The sequence below is a fragment of the Lycium ferocissimum genome, chromosome 1 (genome assembly GCF_029784015.1).
Source record: "Lycium ferocissimum isolate CSIRO_LF1 chromosome 1, AGI_CSIRO_Lferr_CH_V1, whole genome shotgun sequence".
NCBI classification, from domain to species: Eukaryota; Viridiplantae; Streptophyta; class Magnoliopsida; order Solanales; family Solanaceae; genus Lycium; species Lycium ferocissimum.
The window spans coordinates 71924763-71951007 of NC_081342.1; the positions used below are offsets into that span (position 1 = coordinate 71924763).

General features: G+C 33.7%; 3 protein-coding genes across 8 annotated transcripts; 1 reads left to right on the plus strand and 2 right to left on the minus strand.

The window, feature by feature from the left end:
- The first annotated feature begins 1527 nt into the window (after nucleotides 1–1527).
- LOC132031269 (protein LITTLE ZIPPER 1-like) lies at nucleotides 1528–3050 on the plus strand. The gene is made up of 2 exons (XM_059421166.1): nucleotides 1528–1734; nucleotides 2551–3050. The coding sequence occupies exons 1-2, from the start codon at nucleotides 1631–1633 to the stop codon at nucleotides 2771–2773; spliced, it is 327 nt and encodes a 108-aa protein (XP_059277149.1). The 5' UTR covers nucleotides 1528–1630; the 3' UTR covers nucleotides 2774–3050.
- A 2142-nt stretch (nucleotides 3051–5192) lies between these two features.
- Nucleotides 5193–13886, minus strand: LOC132059596 (uncharacterized). 4 transcript variants are annotated; one of them, XR_009415651.1, is made up of 5 exons: nucleotides 13463–13886; nucleotides 9197–9275; nucleotides 6725–6797; nucleotides 5689–5864; nucleotides 5193–5570 (listed from the first exon to the last, which is right to left on the minus strand). XR_009415651.1 is itself a non-coding variant. In XM_059452256.1 (4 exons), the coding sequence occupies exons 1-4, from the start codon at nucleotides 13798–13800 to the stop codon at nucleotides 5761–5763; spliced, it is 594 nt and encodes a 197-aa protein (XP_059308239.1). In that variant the 5' UTR covers nucleotides 13801–13885; the 3' UTR covers nucleotides 5688–5760. The 4 variants fall into 4 exon arrangements, 1 of the variants encoding a protein (XP_059308239.1); XR_009415647.1 differs by having other exon boundaries at nucleotides 5689–5868; nucleotides 6729–6797; nucleotides 13463–13878; XR_009415657.1 differs by lacking the exon at nucleotides 13463–13886 and adding an exon at nucleotides 10941–11424 and having other exon boundaries at nucleotides 5689–5868; nucleotides 6729–6797.
- Nucleotides 13887–14737: 851 nt separating this feature from the next.
- Nucleotides 14738–21265, minus strand: LOC132059577 (probable sodium/metabolite cotransporter BASS5, chloroplastic). Of its 3 annotated transcripts, XM_059452225.1 has the most exons (9): nucleotides 20971–21265; nucleotides 19766–19813; nucleotides 19563–19648; nucleotides 18754–18884; nucleotides 17923–18116; nucleotides 17599–17851; nucleotides 16273–16526; nucleotides 15934–16016; nucleotides 14738–15248 (listed from the first exon to the last, which is right to left on the minus strand). In XM_059452225.1, exons 1-9 carry the CDS (start codon nucleotides 21119–21121, stop codon nucleotides 15174–15176), a joined length of 1275 nt encoding a protein of 424 aa, XP_059308208.1. In that variant the 5' UTR covers nucleotides 21122–21265; the 3' UTR covers nucleotides 14738–15173. The 3 variants fall into 3 exon arrangements, with proteins under 3 accessions (XP_059308208.1, XP_059308221.1, XP_059308214.1); XM_059452238.1 differs by lacking the exon at nucleotides 19766–19813 and having other exon boundaries at nucleotides 20971–21264; XM_059452231.1 differs by lacking the exon at nucleotides 20971–21265 and having other exon boundaries at nucleotides 19762–20678.
- Between the last annotated feature and the right edge of the window lie 4980 nt (nucleotides 21266–26245).

Sequence of the window (26245 nt, forward strand, 5' to 3'; positions counted from 1 at the left end):
TGGGAGTATTTGAGATGTCTCAACCTTATAACCATTTTATCTGAAAAAATAAATGACCAGAAATTATTAATTAAAGATAAGGATGGAGTGGTAATTATTCTCTTATTCCAAGGCAGAAAATTCGTGTTTGAGTTTTGAGTATGATGTCGTCTTTAATAAAGAACATTCTACCCTTAATTAGTAGAATTTTCCTGCATGAATCGGATAAGTCGGACTGGAGACCGAGTAACAACAACAAGGGCAATTTGCACGATTGCCCTTCATTGGGAGTGGTCTTTAATTTTTGCCCCTCAAATTGCTGGTCTTTAATTTTTGGCCTTCGCCTAAAATACCTCGAGGTTCTGAGTTCGAAACCCAACTTAGTCATAAAAATAAAAATAAAATCGCAAGGCAAGACTTTGCAAAAAATCTGCCTTATGCGGCAGATTTTGCCTTAAGGCATAACTAAAAGTCTGCCGGATACGACAGACTTTGTCTTATAAGACAAACTTTTAGTTATGCCTTAAGGAAAAGTCTGCCTTATGCAGTAGACTTGGGAAAAGGCATAACTAAAAGTCTGCCAAAGGCAACAGACTTTGCCTTATAAGGCAGATTTTTAGTTATGCCTTAACCAAAGTCTGCCGCATAAGGCAGACTTTTTGCAAGGTCTTGTCTTGCGATTTTTTTTTTTTTTAACTGAGCGGGGGTTCGAATCCAGAACCACGGGGTATTTTCGGCCACCTTTTTAAGCGAAGGACAAAAATTAAAGACCAGCCATTTGAGGGTCAAAAAGTAAAGATCAACAATTTGAGGGACAGAAATTAAAGACCACCTCAAAAGAAGAACAATCCGTACAAAAAAATGCAACAACAACAACAACATACCTGGGTTTGCACAGACAAGTGAGTCCGGAGAGGGGTAGGTCAGACATACGTACCATGCCTCTACCTTTATGGGGCAGAGAAGTTGTTTCCAATAGACCCTAGGCTCGAACGAAAGGACTAGGGACCGAGTGGATTTTTTTTTTTTTTTTTAAAAAAAGGTCAGAGATTGGCACACTTTCATTTACTTAATTATATTTGCAACATGACCCTTCACGCATGAACTCCAATTTTTTTACGATCAACACATTAAAATATCGACATTTGCACAAATAGCCTTTTTATGCCCCTCTTTATATTCGGTCCAACGAGCTAAATTTATCCGTACGAAGTTATCCAACTACTTTTTAAAGTGTTGTCTAATGGACTAACGGTGGACAGAAGTTAAAGTGGTATACACAGTGAAAAACAAATCCACATGAGCATCAAAGAATGTGGTGCAGTGAATGAGACTGTTCTTTCTTTAATTAGAGGTTTTGAGTTTGAGTCCTTGGTATGAAAAAATTCTTGATAGGGAGCGGTTCCCCCAATTGGACCCTACGCGGCGCGAATCAGGATTTATTCGGCTCCAATGCCGGTATCGCCACCCGAATATTAAAAAACCAAAAAAAAAAAAAAAAACTCCACCTATTTATAAGATCTCGCTCACTTCATATTTCTCTCAAATCTTCATTCATTTCATCATTCAAACCTCCTCCTTAATCCTTAGTATTCTTCTCAACTAAAAAAGAGAGAAAAAAAAACAAGAAACCCACTTAAAGGATCAAGAGATGTGTGTCAACTCAACAGAATGGAGTGCATCACGTATCCATTACTTTTCTGGGCAGAAACAAAAACCGAAACGCTCGAGAGTTCAAGTTCATAGACTTGCATGGTACCTAACTTTCACACATAGTTTAAAATAATAAAATTTTTCTTTTAGAAGTATTCTTTGATTTTTCTAAGGCGTGAAAATCTTCTTGCTTTCTGTTCGAGTTTAACGTAATATATACTGATAGTGTATATAAATTTTGCATCAAGAGTGTAGTTTTATCAACTTTAACAATATAATTTATCGCGTTTTGCAAGTTATCAATTCATGTTTGCTATAGAAGTTAATAGTATTTAAGTTATATCACCAACAGTTTCTTACACTTAGTACTATTTGGCCTCTGATAGCATGTTTATACCATTTTTACTAAATTATCGATTAACGCTTATCATACAGACTTTCTGTCAATACCATATGAGTGACCTGATTGTGTGAATATTTTTACACTGTCAGTACATATATAGAAGTTAATTTAACTCTACAAATTATCTGATTATGAAAAAAGAATCATAGTGAGTCATTTATTCTTGCATATCCGATAAAAAACCGAGTAGGCTGGTCGAGGTATCCACTACTCAAGTCACCCTCTCCCAAAAGAGAAGCTTCTATTCTAAAAGCGGGAGCTTCTAGCTTGGCAGCTAGAAGTACTCGCTTGACACTTGAATTATTATTCACGAACAAATAAATTGAAAAAGTCAATAAAAAGATTTGATTCTGACCTCGTAGAGTGGGTGTTCATTAATTTTTACATTACCTAATAATATAAAAATTATTTATGCTTTGGTTGTATGTTAATTGAATATTTATGCTTTCGGTGTATATTAATTAAGCTCTTTATGTATTACCATATGATTTACACTATTAAATTTGGTTTTTCAGGAGGAAAAAGAAGGCAGAAGCTGAGAAAAATATGGAACTAAGAAACTTGAAGCTGTACATGGAGAACATGAGTATATTAGAAGAAAATGAGAAATTAAGGAAGAAAGCAAATCTCCTTCACCAAGAAAACCGTGCTTTAATGTCTGAATTTCAGAATAAATTTTCTCAATTGGATCGGGTTTCCGTCACCCTTAATTTAATCAGGGACAGAGCTAGAGTTTAGGTTATGGGTTTGACCGAATTCAATACGTACCTTTGGAGTCTACACTTTGTACTTGTCTTAAAAAAAATTATTGAGTATGTACAAATTATTAGTTTAATACCCCAACATGTAAGCTTTAAATTCTGGCCCTGTCTCTACTTAATTTGCTTCTTCTTCATAGGCAATAACATCAATGAACAAAACCTACTTCATTCAGTAGCTTTTCTAGCTTATGTACTCTCAAGTGTGCTGCTAATAACTGTTATATTTATTAATGAGAAAAAATGGATTTCTTACCTATATAAGAGTTCAATTCAAACTGTTGCTAATTTATGCTATTCGAACTCTTCAGAAGTATTGCTACATACGTGTTGGTCGATCCTTTAAAGATGGATAGCTTTTGGAGAATCCGGCACACATCGGATAACATTTTTAAATAATTCGAGTAATATATACAACTGCTAATTATGATCTTCGTTAACCATTTTGTATATAATATTGTTATATTAGCATTTTCTTTCTTTACTGTTAGCCTGGTTCAATTCAAAGTATGTTGCTAATTATGTTGCTCGGATCTTCCAAAAATGCTGCCTTATTTGTGTCGGGTCCTCATAAAATGGATCGCTTTGGTGAATCTGACACACACCCGATAGTAACTTTGAAGGGTCTGAGCAACATAACTGCTATTTCTCATCTTCGTCAGCCACTTTGTTTATGTTGTTATACTAACATTTTCTTTCCTTATTGTTACTCTTATTTAAGTTTAAATTATATATACCAACACAAGATAAATATATGCCTACACAATATAAAGAAATTTTACGCTATCAATATAGTTTAATATTACAGGTTATCAATTCATGTTCGTTATAATAAATATTTGCAGTTGTTAGCGTATAAAAGTAGCAACACAAACCAAGTTTTGAAGATGTACATATACTCAAAGAACTAAAGCAATAGTTCAAAGAAAGCTGCTGTGAAACTTTAACATATAATCTTTAATACTTAAGGGTCCAAACCTGAAAAGCATTATGCTTGCAGGTTAAACAATTCTTTAGAAAGGTAAAAACATATTCCTTCATTTACATTTACATGGAATATGTATAGAGTTTAAGGGAAGGAACGAAATGTTTTCAACTTATGGTCTTAAATATGCTATAATAATTGTGTGGTATAAGACTTTCAAAACTTGTAATTTTAATATGCCATTATACTTCTATACACTGACAGCATAATTTTTTATTTTATTTTTATATTCAGTCACCTAAAAAGTAAATACAAGAACCCATAATACGTGGAATTAGTAGCTTGAAAAATAAAACAAAGAACCTATTACAACGTATTAAAATTAAATACACTAATAATGTTTAATGCCTTTGAGTAGATAAAAATGAGGAAATAATATTCAAACAAGCAGGCAAAACCGTCGACAGTTGGGAATTTGTGATGGAATGAATATAATTCCTTCATCAGAGGCTTCATATTCGAGAGAATGCTTCCCCTTTTAATGGAACTCATGCAACATTAATATGGATTAATCGAATCCCAAAATGGATACCAACCCTAATGTGAAACAAAAGAACAAGCAGACAAAAGTAAGTGGAAGAGTCCTAAATGTACTTTAGAGAAAAGCAAAGCCCAATTTTCCAACCATAATAAATACTTGCACTAGTAACCTTTTGTCTGAGCAAAACACAATTTTCCAACCATAATAAATACTAGTAACCTTTTGTCTTTGCCCCACAAAAGAGTCCAGTGAAGCTTCTTAACACGTGAGGTTAAACAAGCAGTACGGGACCTAATTGACCCAATAAAAAGTAGGAATGAACCAAAATATCCCAAGAAAAAAATGTGATATCAAAATACTCTTAACTCAGTAAATTACTGCGTTATTAGACTTAACTGTAATGGTTCAGTTAAGTCCACTAACGCAGTAAATTACTGCGTTATTCTTTTTTTTTAATTACTCTCTTTCGTTTAAATGTTCACACTTTTTCCGTACTTTGGCCATAGATTAATCATGCTTTGAGACTTCGAAACTTCAATATTTCATATAAAATCCAATTTGTTTTTGTGCAATTAATAATATAGGCTCAATATATCAAGGATACACAAAACTTCGGGTCGTCATTTTAGAGGTTGAAAAGTCTTTCGATTATTAGTGATGTTTGATGGTACATTTGTCTTTGAGCAGCAAGATTTATTAATGTTTGATTTAAAAACAATGTGGCATGAACTTAGGTAGTTGATTTAAACAATGTGGCATGAACTTAGGTAGTTATACAAATCCAATTTGATAGCATAAAATTATAAATTAATGATTATAGGGAGAAAAAGTACTTGCATATTGATGAAACTTTAAACGGTCATAACTTTGCGCTCGAATGTCCGAGCATAATTTCGTGAGAAGTACTAGGTATTCGATGAAATAACTGAGATGCGCACAAACTGATTCAAACTTCACTATTACCAAAAAAACAAAAAAACAAAAAAAAAAATATTTTAGATCCTTCGTCTAGAGGCAGATGAATCCTTCTTTATTCGTGACATGAAAACATAGATATATATGTGAAAACATCACTAAAATCTCAACAAATATTAACTCCCAAACACATAATTTCAGAAGTACAATAAATTCAGTCTAAAAACCTAGAAGGTTGAACAAATCCTGGATCCACTTCTGATTTCTACCGGAGATAGCTCAATGCACACTGGTATATCTTCTTGCTAAAAACTCCTCATTTCTTACCCATGAAAGCAACGACTTCATCGCGTTTTACACATCATTTCTCACTACACGCCATATGTTCGTATCTTCCTGTTGTTGTTTTTCAGTGAAAACAATTTAGGGATCGTTACGTTAAGGACATTTTTATTCAAACCTAAGGACCAAGGTGCATATTTAAGAAGTGATGGGAAGAAACAGGACAAAGTACCTGTTAGACTTAGAAACAGAAACTGATCGGGGCGAGGAGACTGGAGAAAGTACACACTAGACTCAACGACGCTCACAATTTTTTTGACTGCTTCTCTGGTGATCTGTATATCCGGAATGCTGCAAAGCACATTGTGGCATTACCTATTACTGTCAAAGCCGCTTGGAGAGCCACTACTACCTGAAGTTCATGCACAGAACGGACATAAGTCATATCTCCATGACAGAACAAATATTCTGCTTTACCAATGAATTTAAGCCTAAATGAGAGGGGTATCTAGGATTTGAAGGTTATAGTTTCCCAGAACAATATCAAGTTAATACTAAATACTGGGTTCACATGAACCTGTAACCATCACAATATATCAACCCCTGCCTAGATGTTAATTAACAGCAACATATAAGGGAATGTGTTAAGAGAGATCAACAAGAATCTTCCCTGGGATTCCCTTGGAACATTAATCTCCGTAGTAACCTGTCGTAAGTTCTAAATTCTTATAGGATAACACAAATGTAATTGTACTAATATTCAGAAGAGGACTCATGGTCAGTGAGGAATTATACAGCCAACCACAACTTGTTTGGGGCTGAGGCGTTGTCGTTATTGTTAGTCAGAGAAGTAATCATAATATCTAAATGAGAGGGTAATAAGGTATGAGAGCTATTGCGCACAGATAATACATCCGCCCCCCTGCCCGCTGGATTGAAGCAAATAGCAGCCAAAACCAGTAAAATGGCCACGAGGTCAATGAATTAATGGATTAACTCTGCGCAATTCCCATCCTCCCATAGGCCGAGAAATCTCATTTTTCTCTTTAACTGGGATTGCAATTTTTGCTTCATTATTAGTGTTAATTACATAGCACTGGACATTTTCTGTCAGGATTATCCGCGAGAGAGGAAGAAGAGGGTTATATCTAATCAGGTTACCTATTAGAATAGTGAAACTGTCATACTATATAATCCGCTGAATGTCGTTGCAATCATATACAAATAGAAGTTCATAATTTTCATTCTAGGAAAAGAATTACCCCTACTTACCTCAAGAGACTCCGAGTTATAAAAGAAATGCCAAGTGCAGGCACAGAGTGCTCCTCCCAGCAGGGGCACCTAAATCACAAAGTAGTAAATGAAGTCACTTATGAGCCAACAAATGGGCAAAAAACAAAGGAAGGAGACGCAAAGGTGGCCGGGAAAAATGGATATAAGTGCTGAATGATCAAAGAGAATCATGAAGTGATAATTCAACACAGCCAATGAAACAAAAAACACCATTTATGAACCAATAACTCGGATAAGACAGGAAGAAGATACACGTGGGCTTTACATGATTAACAGGATTAGATATATATCCCTTCAACATAGGTCATCTAAAGGATATCGGAAACTCACCAAAGTACGAAAGCCAGGATCTTTCAGAAAATGGATTCCTATTCAAAGAGTGGGGAGAAAGGAATACTGAGGTAAGTGTGAAATGATCGAAGAGAAAAATGAAGTGATAACTCACCATGACCAATCAAATAAAAAACATCACTTTGTTAAGAAAAGATACATTTTCACAACCTGAAAAACTCTTTTCTTGAAAGACTTGTTTTGTCCCGTCTTGTCACTGACTACATAATATTAGAAAAATAACTCAATAATCATAATCAACAAAATTTAAACATTTGAACTATGTTGGCCATTTCATGGGAGAGGTAAGAAAGTGAAAAAGAAACCTGAAGAGCAAGAAGTTCTAAACTCCATGGATAGCCAGCCACCAACTATATATATGGACTACAGTGGCACTGTGATGGAAGCGTACTCAACAGAACTGTGTCACATGTAGGGGATTTCTGCCACCTCTCTTTATGAAGCATTCACGGTGGGACAGCAATGTCATTAAGGTAGGTTAATGACACCTGTTTGGAATTGAGGTGTAGTTGTTATTGTTGATTTTATGCGATGATAATATCGGAGAATAAAATAAAAAGGGACTTCATAAACACCAATAATTCTCCCTCAAAGAATCATCCGTGAATCAATCAAGACGCAACTATCAACTTTTGGGGTTGACTGCAATAGGCCCTGACTATGAACACATTCATTTCAGTCTCTTACTGATTGTGTTTATTACTCTTTGGTAACAAAATGTAGATTTTTTAAGGGTCTTAAGCATCTTAGCATCGTCATTACTATGACAAGAGAAAAGAAAAAGAAAAAAGACACTATTATAGCCCCTACATTTTTAATATTTACAAACAACACTACATTTTTAATATTTACAAACAACTCCGAAGTTAAATAGTGACATTGTGGTTCTAACATGATTCCCTATGAATAATTAACATTGTTTCTAAAATCACATGATGACATTTAGGAACTTCTTTACTCGTAAACAGATCCTAAGAGATAAATTGCGGGTCCAAGATCGAATTGTCTGATTAAACATATGAGAACACAACAACGACAACAACACTATACCCAATGTAATCCCACAAGTGGGGTCTGGGGAGGGTGGTGTGTATGCAGCCTTACCCCCTACCTTGTGAAGGTAGAGAGGTTGTTTACGATAGACCCTCGGCTCAAGTATGCATATCAAAGACTGTTCTGTACTTCCAGAAGAAACTATTTAAGCATGATAGTCATTTCTATTGGACCAGATATAGATCCTGATCAGATGTTGCGACTCTAATATATTACGAAGAAGAGTGCATAATGTCACAAAGCTTGCATGTACATCTGCTTTGACTAGCTCTACAGAGCTTGCATGTACTTCTGCGTTGGTGTTCGGGCCAGTCCCACCAACACAGGTATTGGTAACTCTGTCGACCAAGGCTTAGGCAGATGGGACGAAATCACATACTCCCTCTGTCCCAATTTATGTGACACTCTTTCCTTTTTAGTTAGACCCAAAAAGAATGATATCTTTCTATATTTAGTAACAATTTAACTTAAAACTTCCCATTTTACCTTTAATGAGATAATTTGTAGCCACATAAATATTTATGCCTTATTTTAGACCACAAGTTTCAAAAGTCTTCCATCCATCTTAAACTCCGTACCACACCTTCACATAAATTGGGACGGAGGGAGTAGTATTTTTAGGTTCTACTAAGATCTGAACCTGAGACCTGATTCACTCTACAGAGTTTACATATGAATACATCCAACTTATCTTTTTCTAAGTTCTACATAGTACATACAATAGGAAGTTTTTTGTTTTTGAGCAACGCAAAATATTTCAAAGATTATTCTTTCTGGAGGTTTGAGTTCGACAGAGATTTTTTTTTTTTTTTTTTTTTTTAATTGAATAGTTAACATATAGTTCAACAGAGATTGAGAAGGGAGAATATAACATTATCATCAACCAAAGTAAAATATTCAACGCACTGAGATAACTCATTTTCGAAAAGTATTTACAATTCATGTTAAGCTCATTGACAAAAGAAGATTCAATATTGCATTCCTAAAAGCAAAAGCATCTACACACCAAAATTAAACAAACACAAATGAGCAACATTACTTACCATTGCCCAGGAGAGTCCCTTCCAAGATTCATACCCTGACTTCTCCCCGTATTGCCAAACGAGAGCCATAGCGGTAATCCTTTCGAACAAAGTTTTTTTTTTAAAAAAAAAAAAAAAAAATCAGTCTTTTCATTCAACACAAAAAATACATGAACAGATCAATCCTACGACGAAGTGCATTCCCTCTGCCCAATTTATTTAACACCCTTTCCATTTTAGGACATTTTAAAGTATTTGATACCATTCCATTTCTATACAACTTTCACAATTTTCAAGCAATCAAATTCACTAAATTATACAAAGTTTCAAACCTAAGTTTTGATGTAATGTTTTAGTCTCTACTAAACTAGTTTAAAAGTATTACTTTATTATTTTGTTTCACTAGCACTAATGGGAAAAGGGTAAAAAATACCTATCTCATGCACAAAAATCTTAATTTTACCCTCCATTATCATTAGCAAATTGTCTTACGTCTTGACCCTAATGGAGCTCCAACATGAAGTATAACGGATTGTAATTATAAACAATAGTCAAAATGTAAAGGGATAAATTTGGACATTTTTCCCCAAGTATTTTCACACGTGGAATTCAACAACCCACACTGGAGCTTTGTAAAAATCGAGCATAAATAAGAAGTGATTTGCTTAAGGTGAAGGTATGTACGACCCTAAAGTATAACGGAGGATAGAATTAAGATATTTTGCATAGTAGATGACTAAATTCGAACCTTTCTCTATAATATATGATGGGGCCGGATGCATAGCATATGTTACAAATTCAACACAGTAATTTTGGCTCAAATTATATATATCTGTTAAAGAACTCACTACATAAGTACAGATAATAGATTTTGAACTCAGTAAATCAAATGGGTTGTGGTAGAACCCCAACTCGGACTCATAAAGTTCAAATCGTGATCCGCCTCTAATAATTTATGAACTAAATTAACAGCTTAAACTCTCATTCAGTCAAATAGAATCATACAAAATGAATAGAGAAAGTACCATTCAATAACACTGGAAGATAAAATTAAGATATTTTGCATAGTGGTAAGTAGATAGGTAAATTTGAACCTTTTCTCTAATATACACTAGGGTGGATGGACAACACATGGTACGAGCTCATTCAAACACAGTAACTTTGGCTCAAAACCTATATATCTGTTTAAAAAACTCACTAAATAAATACTCCTACTAATAATAGATTTCCAATCCAGTAACTTTGGCTCAAAACCTATATATTTGTTAAAAAAAAACTCACTATATAACTACAAATAATCGATTGTGAAACCACTAAGTCAAATGGGTTGTGGTAGAACTTGAACTCGAACTCATAAAGTTCAAATCTTGATCCGCCAACAACAACAACATACCCAGTGTAATCTCACACATGGGGTCTGAGGAGGGTAGTATGTAGTATGTACGCAGACCTTACCTCTACCTTGGGAAGGTAGAGAGCTTGTTTCCGGGAGACCCTCGGTTCATAGAAAGACGGAAGTTGATCCCCCCTAATAATATACAAGCTAAATTCCCATCTATCCAAGCCTTAGTGGACAGAGTTACTCGGTACCTCTGCTAGGAGATAGCATGTACCCCATGGAATTAATCAAGCTTGCGTGTCTCTGCTAGGAGGTAGCATATACCCCATGGAATTAATCGAAGTGCACACAAGCTGACTCGAACACACGGTTACAATATATATGTATATTTATAGTCATATATAAAACATGAAATAAAGAAATTACCATTCAACAACACTGGAAACATGACTAGCCCAGGTGTGTAATGACAGAGCATTAGAAGGTTCATTGAACTGAAAAGAAGAAGAACCCATTATAGCTAACTCAAAACCAGAGGCAGGGCCCACAATTAGAGTTGTAAAAGCAAGTCCAGAGAAACCAAAATTGTTGCACAATATTTTAGGTTCTGTGATGAATTACTAATAATAATGGGTGTTGAAAAATGGGTCTTTTTACTTGCAAAAAAGAGAAAATTTGGACTTAACCATACATAGCATATGTTACATGTTTATCTGAACCCATTAACTTTGGCTCAAAACCTATACTGCTTCCGTCCCAAATTATGTGACACTCTTTCCATTTTAGTCCGTCCCAAAGAGAAGGACACCTCTCTATATATAGTAACGAGTGAACTTTAAACTTCTCATTTTACCCTTAATGAAATGCTTTCTAGCCACACAAATATTTGCGCCTTATTTTGGACAACAAGTTTCGGTTCCTCCTTAAACTCCGTGCCAAGTCAAACACGTTCATATAAATTGGGACGGAGGGAGTAAAAAAAACTCACTAAATAAGTACAAATGATAGATTTCGAACCCAATAAAACCAAATGGTTTGTACTAGAATCTAGAACCTATAAAATTCAAATCTTGATCAACCCCACATAATATATGAACCAAATTAATATCTTAAACTCTCATTTAGTCAAATATAATCATACAAAATGAAATAGAGAAATTACCATACAACACTGGGAACATGACTAGCCCAAGTATGTAATGAGAGCGCATTAGAGGGTTCATTGAACAGAAAAGAAGAACCCGTTACAGCTAATTCTGAACCAGAATCAGGGCCAACCATTAGAAACCCAAAACTGTTGAAGCATATTTTAGGTTCTGATATGAATAACTGATAATGGGTGCTGGCAAATGGGCACGTTTTGTTGAAGGGAAACTTACGTAAATATACCCTTGGGCCAACTAGTTTACCAGACACTTCACTTTGGATGTATATGTTGTATATAGCTATGTATATTATATGTTTAGGTATAATTTAGTATAAACTACACACTACCTATACACTGTGTACATATTTTGTACACTAGATGGCCGAATAGTATTTGGCTGTAATTTTCCCATTAAAGAACTATATGAAAAGCACTGCAAGTTGCAATTCTTCTCATATCACTATGATGAAAAAATATATTTTAAAATGTTTGTCAGGCTTCAAGTAGTTTAACTATCGAGAAGCGAAACATAACAAGAGGGAGTACAAATAAGGGATTTCAAACTTCAAATCTTGATCTTAAACTACTATTCAGTCAAATATAATCATATAAAATGAAATGGGAAAAGGGTCAAAAATGCCCCTTTACTTTGGAAAAAGGGCTAAAAATATCCTCCGAACTAATTTTGGGTCAAAAATACCCCTCTTATCATTAAAGTTTTCAAATATACCCCTGTCTTAACGGAAATCCGCAACATAACTGTATTTCATTTTAAACCCGCTCCATTTAAAACCGACCCAACTACATAAAAAATCCATATGAGACCAACTTGTTCACAATCACAGGTCCTACAACTGAAGCCACTAGGCACAGGAGCGGGCAACCATATGCGTTTTCTATTTAGTTGGGTCGGTTTTAAATGGAGCGGGTTTAAAAATGAAATCGGGTTATGTTACGGATTTCCGTTACGACAAGGGTATATTTGAAAACTTTAATGACGGGAGGGGTATTTTTGACCCAAAATTAGTTTGGTGGATATTTTTAGCCCTTTTCCCAAAGTAGAGGGGCATTTTTGACCCTTTTCCCAAATGAAATAGAGAAAATACCATTCAACAACACTGGAAACATGACTAGCTCAAGTGTGTAATGAGAGAGCATTTGAGGGTTCATTGAACTGAAAAGAAGAACCCACTACAGCTAACTCTGAACCAGAATCAGGGCCAACCATTAGATATTGTAAAAGCAAGCCCAGATAGACTCAAAATTGTTGCACCATATTTTAGGTTCTGTGATGAATTACTGATAATGGGTGCTGGAAAAATGGGCTCTTTTTTCTTGAAGAGAAAGAGAATATTTGGACCTAACAATACATAGCATATGTTACATGTTTGTCTGAACCCATTAACTTTGGCTCAAAACCTATCCTACCTTCGTCTCAATTTATGTGACACTCTTTCCATTTTAGTTCGCCGCAAGAAGAATGACACATTTCTATATTTAGTAATGATTGAACTTTAAACTTCCCATTTTACTCTTAATGAAATGCATTAGAAACACACAAATATCTGTGCCTTATTTTGGACAACAAGTTTCTGTTCCTTCTTAAACTCCGTGTCAAGTCAAACACGTTCATATAAATTGGGACGGAGGGAATAAAAGAACTCACTAAATAAGTACAACTAATAGATTTCGAACCCATAAAATTTAAATCTTGATCAACCCCACATAGTATATGAACCAAATTAACATCTTAAACTCATTTAGTCAAATATAATCATAAAAATTGAAATAGAGAAACTACCATTCAACAACACTGGAAACATGACTAGCCCAAGTGTGTAGTGAGAGAGCATTAGAAGGTTCATTGAACTGAAAAGAAGAACCCATTATAGCTAACTCTGAACCAGAAGCAGGGCCAACCATTAGAGTTGTAAAAGCAACCCCAGAGAAACCCAAAATTGTTGCAGAATATTTTAGGTTCTGTGATGAATTACTAATGATAATGGGTGTTGAAAAATGGGTCTTTTTTCTTTTAGAGAAGATAAAGTTTGGAACTTTAGGTGTAGAGGAGAATTGGGTTTGTTTTGGTTTTGGAAGAAAGTGAAGTTTGGAGAGAGATAAGGAAATTTGAACTGCCATTGTTGTTTCTTTGAGAACTACTAAAGAATGTGTTTAGATAAGAGAGAGAGAGAATGGTTTTTTTCTTTTTTGGCTTTCTCAAATCCGGTGTATTAGTATTGGAGTCCGACTAAATTGAATTCGCGTGTTACAGGCTCAGGAATAACACGCGAAACTTTCTCGACCTAAAATTATACTCTATATGTTGAAATTATTTTTTTATGTGTATGCAGTAAATGTTGAATCACCTTGGCTGTTTCGTACGTTAACTTCTTCGTATTTTTAACCTCTTTAGTGAATTTGGCTCCGCCACTGACTGATCCCATTTCTGGGGACAGCCTCCCAATAGGATTTTTTTTCATTTCCAATGGCTCAAACCTGAGATAAAATAAGGACTAAAATTAACAAAAGAAAGATGAGAAGTAAAGAAATAAAAGTATTGTCAAGTTTATCATAGACATATAATTTCATTCATATTCAATGATGTTATATCATCGTTTCGTACTAAATAATAAGCTAATGAATCCCATTCGCGTTCCACTGAATCTAACAATCAAATTTATAGTAAGACTCATAATGATCAATTTAACGAAGATCCCATTCTATTGCGGAAGCTTATAACATTGGTCCCGCTAAATCCCAATTTAATGTCTACACCTTCAAATTATTATTGAAGACCGCAAATTCAAAATACTAAGCAGAAACTAATAAGGTGAATATCATCCACATCTGAAGATAGGCAAATAAGTGCAACTTTTAGACAAATGAAGATCACAAACGAAAATTTGCTGGTGCTTGATAAATGTTAACACAGCCATGACGTTTTCACACCAATATCAGTACATATTTTATTTTTCAGGTTACTAACTTATTATAGCAAAATGACTTCTGTTTTTCAGGGAGGGGAGCCATTCTTTAGCTGCGGGTTGGGCAAAATCAAGTAACTTTAGCTCAAACCTTATATTTGTATTAGAGAATTATTTTATATATAAAAATAATACTATATTCAGAATCCAGTAAACAAAAAAATGTGATCCAAAATTCATAAACTAATTTAGTTTGGCCACTGCTTATGAGTGGCAGGTTTTCTTTCTTCGTGAAAAAACTACAGATGGAGTAACTAGAAGAAAAAATAAATACATCCTTTAAGCTGTACAACATGGTTCTTGACACCACTTAGCACTGTCAGGACAGTAATTTGTTTACGATCCCCCTTTTCTGAACAACGAGAAATTCCCGAGGACCAGTTGCTGCACAGTTTGAAACTCGATCGATACTGTTTACGTCTCTGTTAGCTGCTTAATATGTTATATCACTCCATGACAGTTTCTTTCTTCCTAGTCCACAACATCACTAGTGAGAAGTCCATTAATGATATGATCACAAACTGTATATCACTCCATGACAGTTTCTTTCTTCTTAGTCCACAACATCACTAGTGAGAAGCCCATTAATGACATGATCACAACCTGTAGAAGGGTACAAAATAGATTTTCTTAGAAATGATAGGAAATTTTAAGAACCACAAGCTGAGGAAAAAATAAAACAGATTATAAGTTATGGTCACCAAATAATAAATTTAGTGAAGAGTTAAAGCCAAATATGGAAGTTGAACGGCCATCAACCGTTCACTACACTCTTAAACACCAAACCTATGATGCTCGGATTCTATAAAGATGTTGCCGCATTGTGTTGGATCCTCCAAAAATACAATACTTTTGGAGGATCCGACATGCACCCGATAACATTTTCGGAGAGTCCAAGCAACATAGCACCTCAACTACACTATTAACACCAAACCTATGTTGCTCAGACTCCAGAAATATTGCCCCACCTCACCTGCGTTGAATCCTCAAAAAATGCACTACTTTTGAAGGATCCAACACGCACCTGACAACATTTTTGGAGAGTCTGAACAACACAGCACCAAACTAGATTGGGTCAGATATATGAGTCCTCCATATCCCAAGATGGAACGAACTATGTAACCTAAGTAGTACTTCGTAATCCTAATGTATTTTTTTTTTTTCATAATCGCGAAATCCCTAAAGGCGAGCTGTTCCATCACATAAGGGAATTTTACTAAATGAACTTTCTCTTTTTCCTACTTCTTCAATAGGAAAGGTAAGTTCGAAGAATCGATAGATGACTTACTGATATAGCTGGAGGGACACCAACAAGAGGATCTTGGAAAAACTTATTTGCAAGAGCAAGGGCCAAAAGGCTGCTCTGCATGCCTGCAAGCGCGATGTGGAAATGACAACATAATCAAGTTCCAATAATATATCCGTCCCGTCACGGTGATAACACAATCAGATCTCTCTATAACAGTCATCCTCTATAACAACCATGTTTTCTGTGAAACCGATCTTTCATGTTTTGTTATATATATAATATGTTCTCTGTAAAAGCATTTTGCTATAGCAGCCAAAAAATATCTGAACAAACAATGCTGTTATAGAGAGGTTTGACTGTATCAGGTACTCTCCAAACCTGTTTCATATGACAGTGTTCTTTGTAGAGCTTTGACGTCTGGCGTTTTGTGGAAGGCTAGGCCGGAAAGTAGATAACCCAAGAAGAATGCTGACAAATGAAATGCAATCACAAGGAACAAAACAGACATTCCTGAAGGGGACACGAGGGAATTTATGTTAATAGCAAGTGGAGCTCCAACACAGAGAGCAGTCACGAAAACCGATAGGGGAGGCAACAACGGCCGAATAGCATTGCAAATATGCGGGAAGAATCTGTTGAAGCAAAACCAAAAGTCATATAAGAATGAAGTTCGGGTTCGCATACTCATAAGAAAAAATAACAAAAATGGTCCTTATGTTTGAGGGGAGGTTCAAAATAGTCCCTTAAGTATGCATTGAATAGATTTGGTCCTACTGCACAAAGATTCAAAAGCTAACATTAGGTAACTACTACGCAAAGATTCAGAAGCTAAAGTGTGAAGACTGCAGATCAGTTTTTGTTTATGAAGATTCATTTGGATTTGATTACATTGCACCTGGTGAGAGTGTTGAAGTGTTCAAAAATGGCCTCAGCCAAGGCATCAAGACTGTTAGCATTAATCTGCTGCTGCTTTCATGTTCTGTCCTTTCTTGATCCTTTGATCATTTTTTTGTTGTTGTTTCTCTTAGTTTATGCTGCTGATCTGATCTGCCTATTTTATGTTTCATTGCTTTATTTCTTCCTCATTGTAAAACTATTCCTTTGATTTATGGAATAAACCACTACTGATAGTGGTCTTTTAGTTTTATTTTTTTTATTTTTTATATTATTTTTATAAAGAACAGATTTTGTCCTTTAAGTTTGTCAAAAGTTAACATTTTTAGTCCCTGACAAACATTTAACAAATTAATAGTGGTAAAAAGAAATTTAACCATAAACACCAAGAAAGTCCCATCAAAACCTAAAATATGCAACTCAAAAAACTGCACTAGATACTAAAAAGAAATAAAAAATAGCAAAAATTACACCTCAAAAAGCTATACTAAACTCTAGAAATAAATTAAAAATAGCAGAAACTACAAAAATTATACCTCTAAATGTGAGTTTCCGCTCATTTCTTCTTCTTTTTTCATCATATACATCAGATTGAACAGACAAAGTTCGGTAAATATTTGACGGCGACTAAAAGTGTCAACTTTTGGCAAACTTAAAAGGACCAAAACTGCTATGTGCTAACTTTTGGCAAACTTAAAAGGACCAAAACTGCTATGTGCATACTGCATACTTAAGGGACTATCTTAAACCTACTCTCAAACATAAGGGATCATTTTTGTCATTTTCTCCACATACTCAAAACATCAATACCTATTCAGAAGCAGTCCACCAGCAACGGGTGCAACAACAATTTGCAGTATGTTGGAAATCATTCCCTTAACATCCACAGGCAACTTTTTACCAATAAGCAATAACGTTAAAATCGGGGTGATAAAAACAGCAGTAGCTGTAGATAACGCTGTCATCACTATACTAAGAGGGGCCATTTGTGGATCGGTTAGAAAAGTAGCATAGTTTGACAGCTGTGCTCCGCTAACACAGGAGGTCAACATAATCCCTGCAGCTGGTACACAGCTCACATAACTTTAGTCAGCATACTATTTTCTTTCTTGGTAAAGCGATCAGAGATTTTACCTAAGGAAGTTGGAAGCCCAAATAAGGTCATTGCAACTGTGCCAATAAGATACCCGAGTAGTGGCTTCAGAGCAAATTGACCGATATAACCAGCAAAAATGGCAGCAGGTTTCTTGAAAGCTTCAAGAAAGTCCTTTTCACTTGAGTTGACTCCAACAGCAAACATTAAAAATCCTAATGCAGGGGCATAGTACCTACAAAACGGTAAGCATCATGATAAATATGAGACCATAAGATAAGATAAAAAGAAGGGATAATAGAGTGAAGGTTCTATCGGAAACAACCTCTTTACCCCAGAAAGGTAGAGGTAAAAGTCTGCGTACATCCTACCCTCCCTAGACCCTACTTGTGGGATTACAATGGGTATGTTGTTGTTGCACTTGCTTTTTGCAGTAACCAAAGTTAGTATGTCAAACAGGGAAAAGAATTCCACGTCAACTGAATTCTTTGTCTAAGAAACAACATTTCAACAAGACCAAATTTTAGAACCAAGCGTCCTATTATTAAGTTATCCTATGCAAAGGCGGAGCCAGAATTTTAAGTTTATGCGTTGGCAACTACATCTATAATTTCTTACTGGGTTCTGGATATATTATTTATACATATTAAATATTTTTTAATAAAAATACAGCGTTTGATCCAAAGTTATTGGTAGCTACCGAACTCGTAACTATTACTGTGGCTCCGTCACTGACCCTGTGAGCTCTCGATAGAGTTGAAAAACCTATTGCATAACTTTTTCGCCAAGATGAAAAGTAAGATATCATGAGAGACTTTTGGGATAGAACAAAATCGTTGAGAAAATATGCGCTGATGGAATGATAGACAAACCTGCTGGTGAACCAAGTAAATGAAGGTGGATAGATAAGAGCCAAAATTGTGCTAGCAAGAACCACATGGGGCAGAAAAGAGTTAGCTCCCTTCAAAATTGTCCAAAAGGTGTTCTCTTTTTGTTTCAGATTCTGAAATATCACAAACGTCTATTGTTAAAACAGACAACTTAAATACAAATACCTTATATTAAAGATACGAGCTAATCATCCTTTTTGTGTCACAGATTCAAGCGAAAGAAGCATTAGAAAGTTACTGAAACTGTAGAAACCTGTTCATTCATATAGAAATGTCTCCGATCAGTAATAACAGTCAGTAAATCAGCTTGAAGTGCAAACTGGAATATGCAGGAGCAAAAAGAATTGCTTCCTATATTAATTGCTCCTCAAAATTGGAACTTTTATCCACATAAATAGAGAATTTTCTTTTTCTTTTGTCTATTTTCTAAAAGGGTGATGTCTGTAGCATGCACACACCTCGCCTATTCCACTTAGTACTTGCTACCTCTCACCAACACAGGTAGTGCAGGTATCAGGTAATTCTACCAGCTATGGCTTAGGTAAATGGAAAGAAATCATGTAGTGTTTTTTGTCTCTGTTAGGATTCAAACTGTGGTTTCTCATGATTGTTATCCCATTTCATTGACTGCTAGAAAATTATCCATATCATGCTCGGTTTTTTCTATGGAACAATGTTATTCAAAGTCCTACAAGTTTCTCATTGTTCAATTCACATACTAATACAAGTCAAAGTCACAAAAACGTACAATTGAAATTTGAGTAGATAGCTCAAAAAGTTAAACGGAAAACCTCAAGTGATTCAGAGTCACTAGGCCCAAGCGGTTCCGAGAACTTTTCTGAGATACATCTAGTGACCAGCAGTCTTGAATTACCACCTATACAAAAAGATTACATTAATGAGTAAAGAGTACATTATCAACAAAACTTGAGAAGCAAAAAGATTCAAACTTTGAGAAAAAAAGAATACAATTGAGTTAAAAAAAGTCACCTACTTGGCAATGTGGATTGTATAGCAGATGGAAACCCCGACAATCGTACCCCTTCAAGAACCGAAATAGAAATTGGACTAATTCATTAAAAGGGACAGTAGAAACACACACTTCATACTGGAAAATTGAGAAGGGGCAGCAAAAATACACTTGATATTGCAAAAAGATCATTAAAATCTCTCTTTTTTCTAACACAAGTACAATTTGGACTAATTCATCAAAAGGGGCAGTCAAAATACACTTAATATTGCAAAAAGATCATAAGAAATTGTCCTCTTTTCTTAACACAAGTACAATTTGGACAAATTCATCAAAAGGGGCAGTAGAAATGCACTTAATATTGCAAAAAGATCATAAAAATCTCTCCTTTTTTTCTCTAACACAAGTACAATTTGGACTAATTCATCAAAAGGGGCAGCAAAAATACACTTAATATTGAAAAAAAGATCATAAAAATCTCTCCTTTTTTTTTCCTAACACAAGTACAATTTGGACTAATTCATCAAAAGGGGCAGTAAAAATACACTTAATATTGCAAAAAGATCATTAAAATCTCTCCTTTTTTTTCTAACACAAGTACAAGTTAGACTAATTCATCAAAAGGGGCAGCAAAAATACACTTAATTTTGAAAAAAGAATCATAAAAATCTTTTCTTTTTTTTTTTCCAACCCAAGTACAATTTGGACTAATTCATCAAAAGGGGCAGTAGATATACACTTGACAATGAAAAAAGATCATAAAAGTCTCCCCTTTTTACTTTTTATACTTATAAGTACAGAGTACATTATCAATTAATAAACTTGATAAGCAAAATAGATTACAATTGAGTAAAAAAAACACCTACAAATTGGACTAATTCATCAAAAGGGGCAGCAAAAATACACTTTATATTGCAAAAAAATCATAAAAATCTCTCCTTTTTACACTTAAAAGTAAATATAACAAATAATCCTGAGGAGTGGAAGCATTTCAAACAAACAATTGAATGAAAAAACAGCTCCAAATACACTTGACAATTTGCAAAAAAAAAAAAAAAAAAAAAAATCATAAAAATCTCTCCTTTTTTTTTTTCCTAACACAAGTACAATTTGGACTAATTCATCAAAAGGGGCAGCAAAAATACAATTAATATAGCAAAAAAAAACACATAAAAATCACTCCTTTTTTTTTTTTTCTTTTTTCTTTTTATACTTTATAACAAACAAACCTGATGAGTAGAAGCATTTCTTGGAACAATAAACAATTGGATATTGATGAAAACAATTAAGAGATTTGTGAAGTGAAGGAAAATCAAGAATCCTGAAGCCTTGATTATACTGCTGCTGTTGAAAAAGAACAAGTTTAACACTGGAACTCATTTTTTTAAATTTTTTTTTTTTTTTCAGAAAAATTTGAAAGAGACTTGTGTTTTTACTAGTCCTTTTATGGGGTCTGATAATATGTAAATTCAGTGACCCAATTTTAGCAAATCTATTAATAGTTGAAAATGAATTCTTCTTTCACCCTATTTTTAGGGACCAAAGCTCCTAGCAACCTATGACTACATAAAAGAAAAAGAAAATTAATTTGGAGAGAGATAATTAAAAAGAAAAAGAAAAAAGGTCTAAATATGCCTTTAAAGTAGATTTAATAGTCAAAACACCCATAAACTATCACTTTTTCGTGAGTTTCGTACCTTAACTATCTATTGTGTTATTTACCTACATTAACAATTTACTCACTATGTCCTAAAGCAAAATAAAATTAATATGGAGAGAGATCATTAAAAGGAAAAAAAAAAAAGGGTCTAAATATGCTTTTAAAGTAGATTTAATGGTCAAAAACACCCATAAATTATCACTTTTTCGTGAGTTTCGTATCTTAACTATCTATTGTTTTATTTACCTACATTAACAATTTACTCACTATATCTCAATTTATGTGATACACTTTCTTTTTTAATCTGTCCAAAAAAAGATGATACATTTTTTATATTTAGTAATAATTTAACTTAAAACTTTCATTTTGACTCTTAATGAAATGATTTACAGCCACACAAATATCTATGGTTTGTTTTAGACCACAAGTTTCAAAAGTCTTCATTTCTTTCTTAAACTCCGTGCTTAATCAAACTATATCACATAAATTGAGACGAAGGGAATACTACCTTTGTATTAAACCATACCTCGAGGCTGAGTTGGCCTTCACGCGCCTGTGTTTGATTGATTGTTTGGGGTATGAAATTCGCGAAAAAGTGATTGTTTAGGTGTGTTTTTTACTATTAAATCTTTAAGAATTCAAAATTGAACAAATATGACCCGATTTAATAGTTTAGCTTATGCTCTTACCGTGTAATAGTTGATCCAAACATCTTCTTAATATTATTGTATCCCTCAATTAACCTAATTAACAAGTGAAAAAGGACCAAACATGTCCTTAAAGTATGTGAAATTGAACAAATATTTCATTCGTTAATAACTCTCATGAATGATACTCAATCAAATTCAATTTTCTCATATTTAGCAAAGTTAAAAAGTTAGTTTCTTGGCTGACAATCCCCTTTCAACCCCACTTGATTTTGTCATAACAATATTTATCCATTGACAATGTCGACTCTTGAGAAGTTGTTATTCCAAAAAATTACTAATTAGACACTATAATTAAACTTGTAATATAAGCTCCACCAATTTTTTTTTTTTTTTTATGTAATAACATGATGAAAAGTATACCGTCCTTAGTTTAGGATACAAATGCAGCGTAGATAATACGTAAATCGATTGCAAAAGAACTCAAGAAATTAAAGGACAAAATATATTAATTAAAATTTTTATCACTGAGGATATGAAAGTTTGCTACATCAATATATTATTTACATCATTTGTGTAAAAAAATAACAATTTTAACTTAAACAAAATTACTTACATCAGACCATAGAAATTGATTTTTGGCCTGATTTTTTTTTTTATTACATAAAAAACACGAGTTGTAAAAGAAAAATAGGGACCAAAGATCCTAGCAACCTACAGGCTACAGCACAAAGCCGACAACCAAAACTGGACAACTCTTTTGTTTGGCTATTCCATGGTCGATACCTATATAACAAAAGGAAAAAGAGATTAACTTTAGAGATGCTTTTTATTGGAGATTAGTAGAAAATAATATAGCAAATTTATAGATAAAATACACTAGATCTTATAAACCAAAAACAACCTCCCTACATTGATGCACAGACACTCTACCCTCTCCCGGGCACTACTTTGTGATTTTTTTTATGACGTTGTCGTTGATGTAACACTAGATCTTATAAAACTACTTTTTACTAATCAAATTACAAGTTGCGTAGAAAACTATTATACATGTTATAAGAAATTATGATGGATAGTAAATTAGTAATACTGAGATTATTTTTATGTGTGCATTCGTTTTTTAGTATAAATTGGATATATAAGATAAAATTTAGAATATGAATTTATTCTTTTAATTAATGAAATTGAAGGCTGTTGATGACGAATATGAGGGAAAAGATAAATTGTTTTTTTTCTTTCTTTCTATCGATGCCAAATGTGTATCAAACTATATTAGGGTTAGCTAGACACTTAGAAATTTTGGACATGGTTTGAAATCATGAGATGAAACCATGATTTGAAATCATGTTTGGATAAGCAATTTGAATTTTTTAAGTTGCATTTTTTCTTATAGATATAAAAACCCCACAAGTTGTGAAAAATATCAAAGTATTCTCAATTCTTATACAATCTTACCAAATGAGCAAGTCATAGTTCATAACAAAATTAATCCGCTACTAGAAGGCCTTTCTAAAAAATACAACATCAATTGATCAAACTTTAGTTCAGGAATTTTTTTTTTTAACATGAATAGTAATGTAACTACTCTTTAATATAATCCTCTCACGTGATAGACATAAACAAAGGTTGGTAATGGTTGATTGGAGTAATTGTTAAAAATATCTACCAATTTATGGGTCTTTTTTTTTTACAAAATATAAATTTATGGGTCAAATTTTATATTTAAAAATGTTGAAACCATGGTTTGAAACCCCAAATCATGCCTTTTGGATGATTTAGGATTTCAAACCATGAAGATAAAATGCATGTCCAAACGCTGATTTTATTTCATGATTTCAAACCATGGTTTCAAATCGCATGTCCAAACGCCTACTTAGGGAGGATATATAAAATACAAATTAAACACTAGATAAAATAATACAAAATATAATACTCATGATTGTATCATCTAATACATCAACCCATAGTAGTGGTAAAAATTTATTGGCACCCGGTGTCAGACGCCAATTTAATAAATGCATGACACATATTTTAACCTTAATTATTGACTTAAACATGTTAAAGTAGTAAGTTTTTCCCCGAGTATATCCTAATCTGTTAAAAAAAGGTGAATCTGCCTTGTCTTATTGGTTAATAATTTACGTTTAATGAACAGTCAATTATAATTATTTAATTGATCTGATAGTATGAAAAGCATGAGAAAATATTTTTAAATACAGCCTTCTTGTTCAAATATTTTATACAAAAATCGATAGGCTCCTTAAATGTGGTGAGATGACGAGACGTGAATCTAATTACTATACATTTAAAAGTCAAACGGAACTACCATTAAACGCTGTGATAATATATAAAATTGGCTGCTAGGCACCCCTCCTAGTAGATTCGCTTAAAAAGAAATCAAAAGTTGTGATAGAGAATAAGTATGTATCCATTCGTAATCAGAGATTTTGTGCTTGAATTCTGACTATGGAGTAATTTTTGATAGGGAGCGCTTTATCTTAATTTGAAAATTTTCGGTGTGAATTCGAAGTAATTGAATCCCAAAATAGATGTCCAACACTGAATGAAAAATAAAAAAAGTCAAAAGAGACTTGCGTTGGGTTGAGAATTTATTCGGTGACCTAATTTTTAAGCAATTTATGAGTTGAATTACTAGGGACCAAACTCCTACCAACCTAATAAAAAATTTGGCAATATGTGAATAATTAGTATGTATACTGGAAACTAGCAAGTGCTGGGTTGAGAACTATGTACATTCGAAACTAACAAGTGTTGGATCGAGAATTTTGTTTTGTTATAAATAAATACAAAAAAGTCAAACTCTCTCTCTCTGTCTTATAAATAAGCTACTAGTACTAGCTAGGGGAAGCAGAATAATGAATTTGAACTCTGTGATATTACAATTTAAATCCTGATCTTTATGAGACCCAATTTTTTTTTATCATTCAAACGTAAGGAAATGCTTATCTTATATAGTTTCATGAAAGTTAAATAAGATAGTTTTAGATCAGATTTTAAACAAACACGCACGCCCGACGCAAACACATTTATGTATACTAGTAATATTGTAAAATGAGAATGTTATAATTTCATGTAGTAATATATTTTGTATAGTCGTTAAACATCTAAATGGATTAATGTTGAAATGGGCTAGCGTTGAACATCTCTTTAGCTCAGTGTCTATATATTTCCATTAATATTTAATGGTCACTTTTTCCTCATTTTAGGCCAACAAATAATGAGTATAGAATTGAAACAAAAGAAAATAACCTGTACATTGAGAATCTTCTTACTTTCATCTAACTCGATATCTATGCTCGTGGGAGATAGCAGGTACCTACTGAAACAATTGAGGTGCATTAGTTATACGGCAGTTTGGGTTTATTTGCTTTTTTCCCCTGAGTTATTGATTTTCTTATTTATTAAGTCAAAATTGCCTTTTGACTTTTATGTGTTTTGGTTTGGGAATTTGGAAAAATTACATTTTTTTTCTGTTTGCTTTCCTTATTGGATAGACAGTGTTTAAGAAAACATGAAAAAGCAAGTTGAAGAAACAATTAACTATTGAAACTCATCACTTCAGTAAATCAGTTGTGCCAACTAGGGAACATTGAAACTTGTGAGGTCCATGGTTCTTTGATTAATTTTAATGGATAAGTTATCTTTTATATAGGAGTCGTAGTTAGTATTGACAATCCACATTTATATTAGTACTATAGATTAGGCACAGGTTACTCTTCTCGACATCTTTGGTTGGCAGAGCAGAGGTTGACGACCAAATCCACTCTTCTATAATAGTAGAAACTAGATGAGAAGCACGGCCCCAACAACTTAGGTTTTTAACAATTACCAAATAATTTCCGGTTAGGTTCTAAAAAGGAAGCGATAGAATCTCCAGACATAATAGAAATCCTAAGAATCTGTGAATGCTTAATAGAATTCAGTTCTGCAAGTAGCATTTGAACTTCGAAAAAGTCACATACACTATACATTATCAGGAGATCAAGTTGATAAAGCAAAAACTCATATCAAATGAAATTGATATTGCTTGTCAATACTTACACAAGCATTAATATGTATAACATAATTCACATGCAAGAATAATAAAGTACCAAAAATAAAATGGCCATCACTAAATATTTTTTGGAATCGCTCTCGAATCAAAGATACATCATAAAAGGGACAGGTATCAAGCTC

What these genes read in the sequence shown, in the direction of transcription:
- LOC132031269 (XM_059421166.1), top strand. Translation starts at nt 1,631, where the DNA reads ATGTGTGTCAACTCAACAGAATGGAGTGCATCACGTATCCATTACTTT. An exon ending in CAAGTTCATAGACTTGCATG is followed by an intron (nt 1,735 to 2,550) that starts GTACCTAACTTT and finishes TTGGTTTTTCAG; the next exon opens with GAGGAAAAAGAAGGCAGAAG.
- LOC132059596 (XM_059452256.1), bottom strand. Translation starts at nt 13,800, where the DNA reads ATGGCAGTTCAAATTTCCTTATCTCTCTCCAAACTTCACTTTCTTCCA. An exon ending in GTTTCCAGTGTTGTTGAATG is followed by an intron (nt 9,276 to 13,462) that starts GTAGTTTCTCTA and finishes TTTGTTCGAAAG; the next exon opens with GATTACCGCTATGGCTCTCG. An exon ending in ATAACTCGGAGTCTCTTGAG is followed by an intron (nt 5,869 to 6,728) that starts GTAAGTAGGGGT and finishes CATGAACTTCAG; the next exon opens with GTAGTAGTGGCTCTCCAAGC.
- LOC132059577 (XM_059452225.1), bottom strand. Translation starts at nt 21,121, where the DNA reads ATGAGTTCCAGTGTTAAACTTGTTCTTTTTCAACAGCAGCAGTATAAT. An exon ending in TTTACTTGGTTCACCAGCAG is followed by an intron (nt 18,117 to 18,753) that starts GTTTGTCTATCA and finishes ACCGTTTTGTAG; the next exon opens with GTACTATGCCCCTGCATTAG. An exon ending in AACACTGTCATATGAAACAG is followed by an intron (nt 16,017 to 16,272) that starts GTTTGGAGAGTA and finishes TCGCGCTTGCAG; the next exon opens with GCATGCAGAGCAGCCTTTTG.